Below are 14,772 nucleotides of genomic sequence, written 5' to 3'. Positions count from 1 at the left end.
CAAATACCACTAACACCCAACTTAACAAGCTAGTGAATTCAAGCTGCAAGAGACATACCTGCTGGCACCCAAAATTCCCTGTCCAACGTGCTCAGCAGGATTCTGTACCTCAACCACACGTGAGAATTGCACAGTGCCACATTCTGATTTCTCTTCCACAAATGGAACACCCCACACTTGGATCTCTTCGCCACCCCTGAGAACCCCAAGTTGCCCCTTTATTCTTTCAGGGGAGCCATCAGAGGCGTCTCTCCTCTGCTACGCACCTCCCCCCCTTTCCCCTCCTCCTGCAAATGCAATGCAAGATCCACTGGGACTACACTACCATAATATTCAGTCCCGTTCTGGACCTGTCAGTTTTGGTTCATAGAACTTCAGACTCTCTACCCGCATGCCACTCCGTCTTCGTGCACTCCTGACATGAGATTGGGGCTGTTCCTGGCATCCCCATCCAGACCCTCTTCACCTCACAGCCTGGTTTTTGGATGAGACTCAGGAGTAGACAGAGCATGCTCCACCCCGGTGCGACACATTCTTACCATGCAGAAAGGCATCCACCAGGGACTGCTACCAAGGTAAATGGAAACTATTCATCTCATGGGCTCACTGCCATCACCACCCACTGAGTATGATATCCATACCTGTCATCCTTGATTACCTTCCCAATCTCAAAACGTTGGGCCTTGCCCTCAGCTCTATACGTGTCCACTTGGCAACACTTAATATTTTTCTTCCCCCCTTCCTACAGATGTTGCCTCCATGTTTGCACACCCTACCACTGTCTGTTTCATGAAAGGTTTCCTCAGTACCTTCTCACTAGTAGTACTCAAGCCCACACCCCCATGGGACCTGAATCTTGTTCTCTCCACCCTCCCAAAGCCACCCTTCGAGCCACTGGCAACATGCTCCCTCTCCCATCTCTCCATGAAGGTGATGTTCTTATTGTCCATTATCTCAGCTAGACAAGTCAGTGAACTGGCAGCCTTGATGGCTGACTCCCCTTTTACCATATTCCACAAGAACAGTTTCTTTACAGCTACACCCTAAGTTCCTCCCCAAGGTCATGTCAGAGTTGCACCTCAATCAGTGTGTCCACCTCCCTGTCTTCTGTCCCATGTGGACAGGATCTTGCACTCCTTTATTGTCCACCTTACACTGGCATTCTGCCTCCACAGGACCCATGCCATTTGCGCAGCAACAAAAATATTTGTAACCATTGCCGATGGATCCAAGGGCCAAGCCTTCTCTTCCCAGTGAATCTCCAAATGGGTCTCTGGGTGCATCTGTGAATGCTATCCAGTGTACTGTCGCCTGATGGTGTCACAGCGCACTCTGTGCAAGCAGCCACATCAGCCTGCTTAACAGATATCTCATGGCAAGACATCTGTAGTGCAGCAACATCGTGCTCCATACACACATGCACGTCCCACTATGCCGTCGCCCAAGGGGCAGCTGTGGATGCTGCAGTGGGGTATACCATACTGCAGACTGTACTTCCTCTCACATCCTCGCACCTATCTCCACACTGATCACTGCTTGCTACTCACCCACATTTGGAACTCACATAGGGACTATGACTTGAAGAAGAGGAGGTTGTTACTTACATTTGAGATGTGTGGCCCCCTATTGTATTCGAATACTCATCTTCCATCCCCTCTGCTGTGGACTTGGCTACTCATCGGAAAGAGGGTCATTGGCGAAACGTTGATCCATCTGGCCTATTGTACCCTCTTCTACAGGCATGAGGGGATGCACGATACACATGTGGTTCACGGGATACTGCTAAGAAAACCTTCTGGCCCTGGCACATAGTGCACATGCACACCCACGTTTGGAATACAGATAGGGACCACACATTTCAAAGAACCTCCAGTTATAGGTAAGTAACCCCCTCTTATTACCACCCTCCATGTGTGTTGGGGGCCTCTTTTAACGTGTGTGTTTATGTAGCTTCATACATCGTCTTCACATTTCTGTCTATAGCTTGTGTGTTTGATCTCTGTGAGAGCTGTGAATACCATTAAAGCCAGCTGCTGTTTGCATTTATCTCACAATGTGAAATTGGTGTATTTTCAATGTTCAGAATGAAAAAACATCATAATGGTAGTAATGAATTCGTGACCACAATCCTCATCTTCAAACACACGCACCAAAACTGATGTGAATTAGTGTGCTTCCATCAGGAGACATGACCTGAAACCTATGAGTTTCTACAAATATTGGGAAAATAAAAGTTGTACTGGTACTTGCAGCTATAAAGTTAATTTAAAAAATTGCTACTTTGCTAACATATTAGTAACCTTTACCAAAGTGTTTTGAGAGTCTGCTTGGTATAAACATGACATCAAGGCTATAAATTTGTAATGCCTCATGGCAGGCATTAGAACTTGGGAGGTTCAATTACAAAACATACCAACCGTACCTTCTGATTTTAAAAAAATTAACATCACCTGGAGATCTGTGTTTTTGAGTAACCTGAAGTCCACAATGGTTGTCGCTATCACAGTCGGAACCAGAGAGAGTCTTTTTAATAGGGTAGACTGTCCTTCACTAACTCCTAAGGGGACATGGCCCCCTCCGTGTCACATCTTATTTGCTGCCGTATCTGAATGTTTTATAGCTCCTGAGAGTCTAGATGGCTTTGAAAGTATATTTAAGCAGGAGTATGGTTTGTTACTTATTAACAAGTACGATTTTACACAATGCCTCATGAGTAGCAATTTTTCTCACAATAGCAAGGGTCATCTTCACTTGTAAAAATATGGAATTTGGTAATAGAACAGACTAGTGTATTGGGATACAGTGAAATATCCATGTGATGTTCGCTTTTCTATATTAGCATCTCTCAAGATGTTAGTGAATATGGAATTGTTAATACATTACTGAAGTGAAGCTGCTAATTCAGAGTTTGTATAATTTTCATAGTACAGGGACAAAGCTAGAGCATTCAAATCATAGCAAGTTCTTGGGGAGGAGAAAACCCCTGACTCTAATTACTTCAGTTCTGCAACATATTTGAACAGGATTTGTAAGAGAAATCAACATGTCATCGTGGATCTAAATGCAATATCAGAAACTGAATAGAACTGAAAGAGGTTTTGACCCTCTTGGGGGCATCAGAACAGAGAAAACCTCTCATCTGTTAAGACTCTGAGGGCTTGGCTACACTTGAGAGTTACAGTGCTGGTGGTGGCTTTACAGCGCTGTAACTTACTCCTCGTCCACACTGGCAAGGCACATACAGCACTGTATCTCCCTGGCTACAGCGCTGGCTGTACTCCACCTCGGCCTGGGGAATAACGACTATAGCGATGCTCTAGCAGCGCTGGGGTGCCAGTGTAAACAGTGATTAATTTTACTACCCTGTAACTGACCTCTGGAACCTTCCCATAATGCTTTTTAAGTAAAAATAACACTCTTTGTTTTGTTGTGATGCCTCTCTTTATTTTGTTGTGAACTCAGGGCTCCCGGAGCTGCTATCTAAAAAACAAACACAGCTACTGTTTGCTCAAGCAGAGGCAGGCAGGGGGATCAATGTCCACAGCTAGTGTTTGCTTGAGGAGAGAAGCAGCCGGGGGGGGCAGGGCAGGGGGGTCCGTTTTGGAGCAGCTGCTTATCTGGTCTGAAGGCTATTTGCATTTAATGAATGAGAGAGGGGTGGGGGAAGGGGTCAAAACTTTTAAAATGATTGAAGGTTGGTGCTGTGTATCTTCAAGTCCTTAGAACTTGCAAGGCAGGGAGCTGACAAAGTGTCAGCTCCAAAAATCCACTCTCTCTGTCTCCCCCACACTCCCTGTCACACTCAACACCCTATGCCACCCCTCTTTGAAAGGCATGTTGCAGCCAGTTGAACGCTGGGATAGCTGTGCCCATAATTGCACCACTCCCAAACACCGCTGCAAATGTGGCCACACTGCAGCGCTGGTAGCTGTCAGTGTGGCCACACTGCAGCGCTTTCCCTACACAGCTGTACAAAGATAGCTTTAACTCCCAGCGCTGTACAGCTGCAAGTATAACCAAACACCCAATGCCTCTTTAATTTGTCTACCAAGTATCAGTTGGTGAAGGTGTAACAACAATAACACGGATTTAGCTGACTTTAGTAATCGGGCTAGCCTGAGGTATTAGAGCTAAGTGAATAGCAGGTTAGTAAGGCAAGCCTTTCGACTCAGTCTTTGACCGTAGAAAAGTGTGGGTAACAAGTAAACACTATCATGGTGCTTTATCTGAGTCTTCATTTACACACACCACAAAAGTGCTAAATTAGCACCATCATCATGTTCACATTATGCCTCTGGCATTTAGGACAGCGACAAAGTTCCTTTGCTCCTATCTGTTTCTGGCAAGTCTTTCGATGGTTCCCCAGCTGTGTCCCAGGTTTTTCAGCTCGGCTTCCACAGCTCTTTGCCATGTTGTTTTCAGGTGGCCTCATTTTCGCTTGCCTTCAGGTGTCCATCTTATTGCAGCTCTTGTGATGGAATCAGTTTCTGTCCGAAGCACGTAGCCAATCCATCTCCAGTGCCTCCTGGCAATGATGGTGCTCATATCCTCTTGGCTGCACTGTGTCAATAGAGCTTGGTTTGAGATTGTTCTGAGCCAAAAAGATATGGAGGATTTTTGTGAGGCAGGTTGTATGGAATGAAGAAAGTTTGGACATGTCGCACTTTCTCGTTCCCCAGTGTTCTTCACTGTAAAGTAATGTTGAAAGTATATGGCTCTGAAAAATCTTGAGTTTGGTTTTGGTGTATTTTGATGATTTCCAGACTGTATTTAAGCTCTTGAAGGTGTTCCTGGCTTTATTGATTTTTGTTCTGGATATCCTGGCTTGTTCCACCATCCTGGCTGATGGTACTGCCCAAGTATATGAATGTTTCTACATTGGTGAGAACATAACCTCTATCTGTACTGGTGCTACATACTTTACCATAAATGACTGTCTCTTCTCAAGAAGTAAGGATTGCAGTAACAACAAAGTTGCAGGTCACGGTTAGAGTGCATTGACAGAGCAATATAGGGAAGATTTTACATGTTATCTGCCCATACTGCTATCTAGTTCAGGCCAGTCCTAGTAGTGCTTCATTTTCCTGAGCAGAATCCTCCATAAAAAGTGGGTTTTAGTTGCACCTCCAATAAACTGTTCTTGATTGTTGTCAGACTTATCATTTGTCCATTCTTCAATACAGGCAGAGTCTGATTCTTAGGCCAACTGAAATTATATAGAACATAACGGTGAAAACTGATGCATAATTATTTTCACTATTTATACAGTGCTGTAACTTTGTGTGGCACTTAGATTTTTTTTAAGACTTAACAAATAGACCCCTCAAACTCTCTCCCAGGTTCTGTCCGAGCTCTGGTACACCTAGTGGGGCAAGATCCCCACTGGTCCTTGCCTTTTACCAAGAATTTTTAAGTGGGATTTATTCTCCTGATGCTCCGTCGTCATTCTTCACAGTGTTTCCTGTTCAGTATTTTGGGGTCTGCTTTGCCCAGAGTAAACGGGTTGATTTCCACCTTCTCTCCCTTTCTATACGTAATTGTTTCCTCCCTTTATTTTCAAGCAGCCCCCTGATCTTGCATGCCCCTGGTTCAAAATAAAGTTCAGACATATATTTTCACAGTCATATCGTAAACTAACTTAGCTGTCACCCTCTTCAGGACATTTTTGGTGAAATCCTTTTGAATGTTAATTAGACATCTACTGATTTGGCTCAGTGTTACCTGAAACCTGTTAACATTATCAGTCTTGGATATAAATTTAAAGGGACAGTATCTGAATAATTCCTTCTTGTCCATAATTTCTATCTCAGTAATTCCAAGCAATATAAACTATGAATGCTGGCCAGATGAATGAAAATGGTTAGAGACAGTTTCATATGGAGAGACTGAAAAGGTTGGAGCTATTTAGTTGAGAGGAATTGAATAAGAGAGGTGTGGTGGAGGAAAAATTAATTGACACAGAGAAGTTAAATTGGGTGCTCCTGTCAAGCCTTTCTATTAAAAAAAAAAAAAAAAGATTGAGCAGGGGAAGGAGCAGGAGGGAGATGGGAATATTCAATGAAACTGAAATTGATTGGAAAAAAAATTTAACTCACCCGTCAGTAAGAAACCTTGCCTTGGGCAATTAGGAGGGTAAAATTTTACAAGGCTGGCTGGGCTGGACAAAGATAAAGCTTCTATTTTAAAGACTTGATTGCAATTTTTGATGTAGTAAATACACATGGGTCTCCAAAAGCTTGTAGGACTGAACAAAGGAAGCAATATACATTTCACCAACCTCACTTGAATTTAGTGAATAGACAGATTTAGCCCTAGTTTAAATAGTGTGTTTCATTGGCTTGGTTTGAGGCTAAAATATTTGTGCCTTCATTTGCAGAGAAAAAATTAGGCTTTGAGATTTTTTGGCTTAACCACAAACTTGGAAGAATGTTCAGCTTCTTCTAGGTACAATTCCTGCAGGTACCAATGCTCCAGTTTCGCATCACTCCTACCAATAAGGGAGTAGGATGTTGCTGGTGGCCTGAGTGGGAGATGGAGCAGATCTAGTAATCACTGGCATGTTCAGAAGTGGTCGAGGCAGAAGCAGATTGAGGTAAAAGGAGACTTAAAATACAGTGAGGACAGTTAACCGTTGGAACAGTTTACCAAGGATTGTGGTGGATTCTCCATCACTGGAAACCTAAGATTGGATTTTTTTTTTTAAAAGATATGCTATAGATAAAGCCGGAATAAATTCAGGGAAGTCCTATGGCCTTTGCTATTCAGTAGAAGTTATATTAGATGATCACAGTGATTTCTTCTGGTTTAATAATCTATGAATCCTTGATGTTTGACAAATCTTAAATTTTACTTATGAGGTGAGGCTTGGGAAGACAGGTGTATAATACCAAATAAAGCTTAACTTTGATCATTTGACCAAAAAGAGGAAACTCAAACCACCACATGCAGCTTCTCTTGTTTGGCTGAGGTCAAGTGACAGATCTTCTCCCATCCCCAAGAAAAAAGCAAGTCAAAACTTTAATCTGGATTTAGGGCAAAGAGTCCTGGTTCCCCACTGTGTTCTAATAGCTAGAATATGAGGCTCTGGATTAAGAGTACTACCTTTTTCTTGTGGGGTATGTATATTATCTGCTGTTTACCTTAGGATCAGCATAAGAAGCAGAGAATTGTTTTGGCCTGCAACATGGCATGTGTTATATCATTAAGCACTTATTTTCTCTTTGTCAGGTGTGTTTTTTATAGATGGACCAAATGTGTGGCCACTGGTGAGAATCTATCGAGGTGGCTTTCTCCTGATAGAATTCCTCTTCCTCCTGGGTATCAATACATATGGCTGGAGGCATGCAGGAGTGAATCATGTCCTCATCTTTGAACTCAATCCCCGCAGCAATTTGTCCCATCAGCATCTCTTTGAGGTAAACAGAACAAGCCTGTGATACATGAAGGGGGCGGGAATAGCTCCCTTTGATGGACAGCCAGCCAGCCAGTTAGCTGTAAAATCCCTCTTGATCTGTTCTCTGCTTGCTTTACCTGTAAAAGGTTAAGAAGCCCACAGGTAAAAGTGGGCACTTGACCAAAAGAGCCAATGGGAAGGTAGAACTTCAACCAACCATTCGTCACAACCACGCAGTTCGAGCGTGGTCTGGGAGCAGTTTTAATGCAGGAAGGACAAGATCAATAATTCCATCTTGTTGTGTTTCTCAGCAAAAAACTTTCCGAGAGGGAAAGACACTGGTCAGTCTCAGAAAAAGAATGTTATGCCATTGTGCATGCTCTGGAGCAGCTACGCCCATACATTTGGGGATGGCGGTTCCACCTGCAGACTGACCATGCTGCACTGAAGTGGCTTCACACAGTCAAAGAGACTAACAAAAAACTTCTTTGGTGGAGTTTTGCTATTCAAGACTTTGATTTTGAAGTACAACGCATTTCAGGAGCCTCTAACAAAGTGGCTGATGCACTCTCCCGGGAAAGTTTCCCAGAATCGCATGGGTAAAAATGTCTCTGCATTCTAAGTCATTGTAGTCCTTGAAATGCAAAAAGTACTGTTTAGTTCTTCATGTAATTATTAGTAAAGTTAGAGGTGTATGTATCTTATTAACTCTATTTCCTAAACCTCCAGGAAGAAATCCCAGTCGAACCAGCTGAACCAGGCTGGCCAGCACCTTCTGTGATTTGGGGGGCATGTGATACATGGGAAGGGAGTAGCTCCCTTTGATGGGCACCCAGCCAGGCAGTTAGCTGTAAAATCCATCTTGGTCTGCACTCTGCTTGCTTTACGTGTAAAGGGTTAACAAGCCCACAGGTAAAAGGAGAGGAGTGGGCACCTGACCAAAAGAGCTGATGGGAAGGTAGAGCTTTTTAAAATTGGGAAAGAAACTTCCTTTTGTCTGTTATTCTCTGGACTGCAGGGGACAGAGCAGCAATGCTATAAGCAGGAATTCTGTGTAAGGCTTGAATCAGGTATAAAAATTCATCTTCCATACCTAGAAGAAATTATTTTAATAGGGAATGTTTTTAGTTAGATACAGTCAGGTTTATTTCTTATTTTGGCTTGTGGATCTCCTCTGTGCTAATACCTGATGCTTTTGGTTGCTTGTAATCTTTAAGCTGAACCCCCAAGTAAGCTATTTTGGGTGATTAATTTTTGGAATTGCTCTTTTAAAATCTAGCAAAAGCCTAAGTTCCAGATGTATTGTTTTCCTTTTTGTTTTTAATAAAATTTACCTTTTTTAAGAACAAGATTGGATTTTTGGTGTCCTAAGAGGTTTGTACATGTTGTTTGATTAGCTGGTAGCCACAGCTAATTTCCTTTGTTTTCTTTCTCAGCTCTTCCCCGGGGCGGGGGAGGTGTGAAAGGGCTTGAGGGTATCCCACAGGGAGGAATTCCCAAGTGCTCCTTCCTGGGTCCAAGGGTGGTTTTTTTGCATTTGAGTGGTGGTAGCAGCATTTACCAAGCCAAGGTCAGAGAAAAGCTGTAACCTTGGGCGTTTAATACAAGTATTAATTTTTAGAATCCTTGCGGCCCCCACTTCCTATACTCAGAGTGACAGAGTGGGGATGCAGCCTTGACAAAGCCATGGGAATCACTGTGCATTTTAAGTATCAGCAGAATAAATCGTCCTGTTTCCTTGGAATGAACTGTAACATAACTATCAAGAAAAGGTTCAGGAAAGGCCAACAAAAATTATTAGAGGTTAGGAGCAGCCTCCATATGAGGAGAGATTAATAAGACCGGGACTTCTCAGCTTGGAAAAGACACAACTAAAGGGGGATATGATAGAGGTCTACAGAATCATGTCTGGTGTGGAGAAATTAAATAAGGAAGTGTTACTTACACCTTCTCATAACTCAGGAGCTAGTGGTCACTAAATGAAATTAATAGGCAGCAGGTTTCAAACAAACCAAAGGAAGTGTTTCTTCACCCAACACGCAGTCAAGCTGTGGAATTCTTTGCCAGAGAACGTTATGAAGGCCAAGACTATAACAGGGTTCAAAAAAAAACTAGATAAATTCATGGAGGATAGGTCCATCAATGCTATTAGCCAGGATGGGTAGGAATGGTGTGTCTAGCCTCTGCCAGAAGCTGGGAATGGGTGATGGGATGGATTACTTGATGATTACCTGTTCCATTCATTCTCTCTGGAGCACCTGTCATTGGCTACTGTCAGAAGACAGCATACTGGTCTAGATGAACCTTTGGTCTGACCTTGTAGGCTGTTCTTATGTTCTTAAGTCAAGAAAAGGAGGTTACTGATGTGTTACTGATTTGATTATGGTGATGAAAGCAGCTCTTCTTTGGGTTCTATAGTATGGAATTCAGAATTACCTTAACTCATTAGGTGTATAACTTTGTTTCTCTCCTCCATCTTTTATTAGATTGCTGGATTCCTTGGGATGTTGTGGTGCCTGAGCCTGCTGGCATGTATATATGGCAAATTTACCCATGTCCCTATGCAGGTGAATCCACTCATCTTGTATGGATTCATGTTGCTTTTCCTCATCAACCCCACCAAAACTTTGTACTACAAGTCCCGGTTTTGGCTGCTGAAACTGTTGGTAAGTCTGGAACCTGGTACAAACTCAAGAGAAACTGGTGTGGGTAATTGAACTCAACCAGTTGAAGTGTGTGCAAATACATCACTAATTTTCAGACTTGGGAGTGTATGCTACACAATTTTATGCATGCTTTGATTCATAATACTCAAGCAAGTCCATGCATAAAGAATTAGATGTGTGTATTTGTTGAGCATAGAAGTTACTTTCAATCTTTGTACTGTTTCTGTTATGTTGTTCATACCAAGGGTATGTACACACAAATGTTCACACATACAAAAATAAACATATGTGGTGTATGCATGCACACACAAATGCTCCATGTAGCTTTCCTCATGTCTCAGCCATGCTCACTGTATCTCTTCTTTAGCAAAGCAGTTTGGGTAAGATTACAAAGGGCTAAAAAGCAAAGCTGACAGAATGTTGTTTGCCCAAACTGAAAATGGGCCAATTCTCAAATAGAGTATTCATGGGTAGCAGACAATAGCTGAGGTTACTTTTGTTTTATACTACTAGTCACCACTACTTTTTCAACATTTCTTTTCTGTACCTGTTTGAATGAGAAAGATTAATATTTTAATCTTGGCTATTGTTTCCCTGGTAACAAAAGTCAGAAAAAATGAATGGAAACATGCTAATGCTATAGTAAGATTATAAATGTAAACACCAACCATTTTGACCCAGAGATCTCTTACCAATTTTTCCCAAAATGCATACGCCTGCCGCCACTCCATATGTCCATGCACCCTTTAATTTACATTAATTTTAATCAAATTGATTCTGTGACAGATTGGATTACAGAAACCCTCTGGGAGCTGTCACCTGATGTGCCAAGACTACTTCTACACCTGCCTTTCCTGCCAGCTCGGGGCCCCAGCACCCTGTCTTGCTGAGCCAGACACTCCCGTCCGCTCCGGCAAAGACCCAGGGTCTGAATTACTTGCCCCAAAGCTACAAGTTTACCTGAAAGCAGCTAACAGAGGTGTTCCTGTTTTTAACACTCAGATGCCCAACTCCCAATGGGGTCTAAATCCAAATAAATCTGTTTTACCCTGAATAAAGCTTATACAGGGTAAACTCAAATTGTTCACCCTCTATAACACTGTTTGAGAGATATGCACAGTTGTTTGCTCCCTCAGGTATTATACACTCTAGTTAATAATTAATAAGTAAAAAGTGATTTTATTAAATACAGAAAGTAGGATTTAAGTGGTTCCAAGTAGTAACAAAAAGAACAAAGTAAGTCACCAAGCAAAATAAAATAAAATGCGCAAATATATGTCTAATGAAACTGAATACAGATAATCTCACCCTTAGAGATGCTTCAGTAAGTTTTTTCCTCAGAATGGACACCTTCCAGGCCTGGGCATAATTCTTTCCCTTCGTATAGCTCTTGTTCCAGCTCAGGTGGTAGCTAGAGGATTCTTCATGATGGTGCTCCTCCTTTGTTCTTTTCCACCCCATTATATATCTTTTGATAAGGCGGGAATCCTTTGTCCCTCTCTGGGTTCCCACCCCATCCTTCTCAATGGAGATACAACGGGTTAAAGGTGGATTCCAGTTGAGGTGACATGATCACATGTCACTGCAAGACTTCATTGCCCAATTGCCAGCACACAGGTATACAGGAAAACTTACAGGTAAACCACAGCCATCTGCAGACAATTTCCCTGGTTAATGGGAGTCATCAAGATTGCCCACACTTTGCATAATTACAATAGGCCCTCAGAGTTATATTTCTAGTTTCAGATACAAGAGTGGTACATTTATACAAATAGGATGGTCACACTCAGTAGATTATAAGCTTTGTAATGATACCTTACGAGAGACCTTTTGCATGAAGCATATTCCAGTTACATTATATTCACTTATTAGCATATTTTTATAAAACCATATAGACTGCAATGTCACAGATTCTTTCACTTTTTCACAGTTACTGCTGTGAAGGCTTGGGTTCATCTGGGTTTCTCAGAAGACCTTACATTTTCTGGCTAAATAATTTTTTGATCAATTTGCACTGTAAAAATACTGAGTGATTTGCATGAGGGAGGATTAAGACCTTGTAGGTTGGTCCTGGAGTATCCCCCTCCGTGGAATTACTTTGCTAACACTTGGTAAATATTTTTTAATTGGTGCAATCTGGAACAATTCAAAGGTAAGACATAAAATTGGTCTTCAGCATGAACATGTGTATACATATACAAGTATACATATAAGTGTACACACATTTTGTATATATACATCTTATTTAATCTTTAAAAGTTCAACTTTCTAATGGTTTTAACATGCTGAGTCTCTGTTCCTTTCGTGCTCCCTTCTTTTCCTTTTCCCTTTCATCATTCAACAAATCACCATCTCTCCTACATGGGGGATTTTTCAGATGCAATCCTGCTCCTTTCTCTTCCCCTCCTTTCTTCAGCCCCTAGCCTGGCCACCTGTATTACTACCGCCTTGTCCAGAGGGAAGCCAGGCAAGTTCCCAGCCTCCCCCTCCCACACCCCCATCCCGTTGGAAACAAATTAGCAGGGAGTTATTGGGGTCCATCCTGGTTCAGTTTCTGCCTCCCGCCTCCAGATGCTCTGCAACATAGGGTACATCTACACTACAGGATTATTCCAATTTTACATAAACCGGTTTTGTAAAACAGATTGTATAAAGTCGAGTGCACAAGGCCACACAAAGCACAATAATTCGGTGGTGTGCGTCTATGGTCCGAGGCTAGTGTCGATTTCTGGAACGCTGCACTTAGGGTAGCTATCCCGTAGCTATCCCGTAGTTCCTGCAGTCTCCCCTGCCCATTGGAATTCTGGGTTGAGATCCCAATGCGTGATGGTGCAAAAACTGTCGCGGGTGATTCTGGGTAAATGTCGTCGTCACTCATTCCTTCCTCCGTGAAAGCAACGGCAGGCAATCATTTTGCGCCCTTTTTCCCTGGATTGCCCTGGCAGACGCCATAGCATGCAACCATGGAGCCCGTTTTGCCTTTTGTCACTGTCACTGTATGTGTACTGGATGCTGCTGACAGAGGCGGTACTGTAGCGCTACACAGCAGCATTCATTTGCCTTTGCAAGATAGCAGAGATGGTTATCAGTCATTCTGTACCGTCTGCCATGCCACTGTAAATCGGCGATGAGATGACAGTTATCAGTTGTTCTGTACCGTCTGCTGCTGTCATGGGTGCTCCTGGCTGACCTTCACTGAGGTCGGCCAGGGGCGCAAAGACAAAAATGGGAATGACTCCCCGGGTCATTTCCTCCTTTATGGTATCTAAAAATAGAGTCAGTCCTGCCTAGAATATGGGGCAAGTGTACCAGAGAGCCAGTGTACCAGAGAGCACAGCTGCTCCGTGTCAGTTCCCACAGAAATGATGAGCTGCATGCCATTCTAGGGGGTGCCCCTGCAACAACCCCACCCGTTGCTTCCCTTCTCCCCCAGCCCTCCTAGGCTACCGTTGCAGGGTCCCCCATTTGTGTGATGAAGTAATAAAGAATGTAGGAATAAGAAACACTGATTTTTTAGTGAGATAAAATGAGGGGGAGACAGCCTCCAGCTGCAATGATAGTCCAGGCAGGACATTAAACGGTGGGGGGGAGAGGAGCCCAGCATCCCACTGCTATGATAGTCCAGGCAGTACAGAATCTTTTCTTTAGACATGAAAGGTGGGGGGAGCTGTTGGAGCTCAGCCCCTAGTTGCTATAATGAGGATGGTTACCAGCTGTTCTGTACCATGTGCCAGGAATAAGTGGGAGTCATTCCTATTTTTACCCAGGCACCCCCGACCAACCTCACCTGAGGCCAGCCAGGAGCACTCATGGGATGATGATGAAGACGGATATCAGTCATATTGTACCGTCTGCCATCGGGAAGGGGATGCTGGTGTTCAGCGCTGCAGCACCCCTCTACCAGAAGCATGCAGTAGACATAGGGTGACACTGAAAAAAGTCAAGAAATGATTTTTTTCCCTTTTCTTTCACAGGGGGGGGAGGGGGGTAAATTGACAAGATATACCCTGAACCACCCCAGACAATGTGTTTGACCCTGCAGGCATTGGGAGCTCAGCCAAGAATGCAAATACTTTTCGGAGACTGCGGGGACTGTGGGATAGCTGGAGTCCTCAGTCCCCTCTCCCTTCCTCCATGAGTGTCCATTGGATTCTTTGGCTTTCCGTTACACTTGTCACACAGCACGGTGCTGTGGACTCTGTATCATAGCCTGAAGATTTTTTTCAAATGCTTTGGCATTTCATCTTCTGTAACGGAGCTCTGATAGAGCAGATTTGTCTCCCCACACACCAATCAGATCCAGTATCTCCCATACGGTCCATGCTGGAGCTCTTTTTGGAGTTGGGACTGCATCGCCACCCGTGCTGATCAGAGCTCCACGCTGGGCAAAATGGAAATGCAATTCAAAAGTTTGCGGGGCTTTTCCTGTCTGCCTGGCCAGTGCATCCGAGTTCAGATTGCTTTCGAGAGTGGTCACAGTGGTGCACTGTGGGATACCGCCCGGAGGCCAATACCGTCGATTTGTGGCCACAGTAACCCTAATCCGACATGGCAATGCCGATTTCAGTGCTACTCTTCTTGTCAGGGAGGAGTACAGAAACCGGTTTTAAGAGTCCTTTATATCGATATAAAGGGCCTCGTTGTGTGGATGGGTGCAGGGTTAAATCGGTTTAACGCTACTAAAATCGGTTTAAATGCGTAGTGTAGACCAGG

The 14,772-nt window shown here is 43.5% G+C and overlaps 1 protein-coding gene across 1 annotated transcript in view; it reads left to right on the top strand.

Moving 5' to 3' along the window:
• XPR1 (xenotropic and polytropic retrovirus receptor 1) overlaps window positions 1-14,772 on the top strand; it is a 253,284-nt gene that overhangs the window by 197,514 nt on the left and 40,998 nt on the right. The window contains exons 8-9 of the mRNA XM_032796188.2: window positions 7,228-7,415; window positions 9,880-10,059. Of these exons, the coding sequence (XP_032652079.1) occupies window positions 7,228-7,415; window positions 9,880-10,059 (368 nt within the window). The remainder of the gene's footprint in view (window positions 1-7,227; window positions 7,416-9,879; window positions 10,060-14,772) is intronic.

This window comes from Chelonoidis abingdonii, chromosome 7, assembly GCF_003597395.2.
Source record: "Chelonoidis abingdonii isolate Lonesome George chromosome 7, CheloAbing_2.0, whole genome shotgun sequence".
Taxonomy (NCBI): domain Eukaryota; kingdom Metazoa; phylum Chordata; order Testudines; family Testudinidae; genus Chelonoidis; species Chelonoidis abingdonii.
The sequence above is the reverse complement of the archived record's forward strand: the minus strand, read 5'-3'. Positions and strand labels throughout refer to the sequence as shown.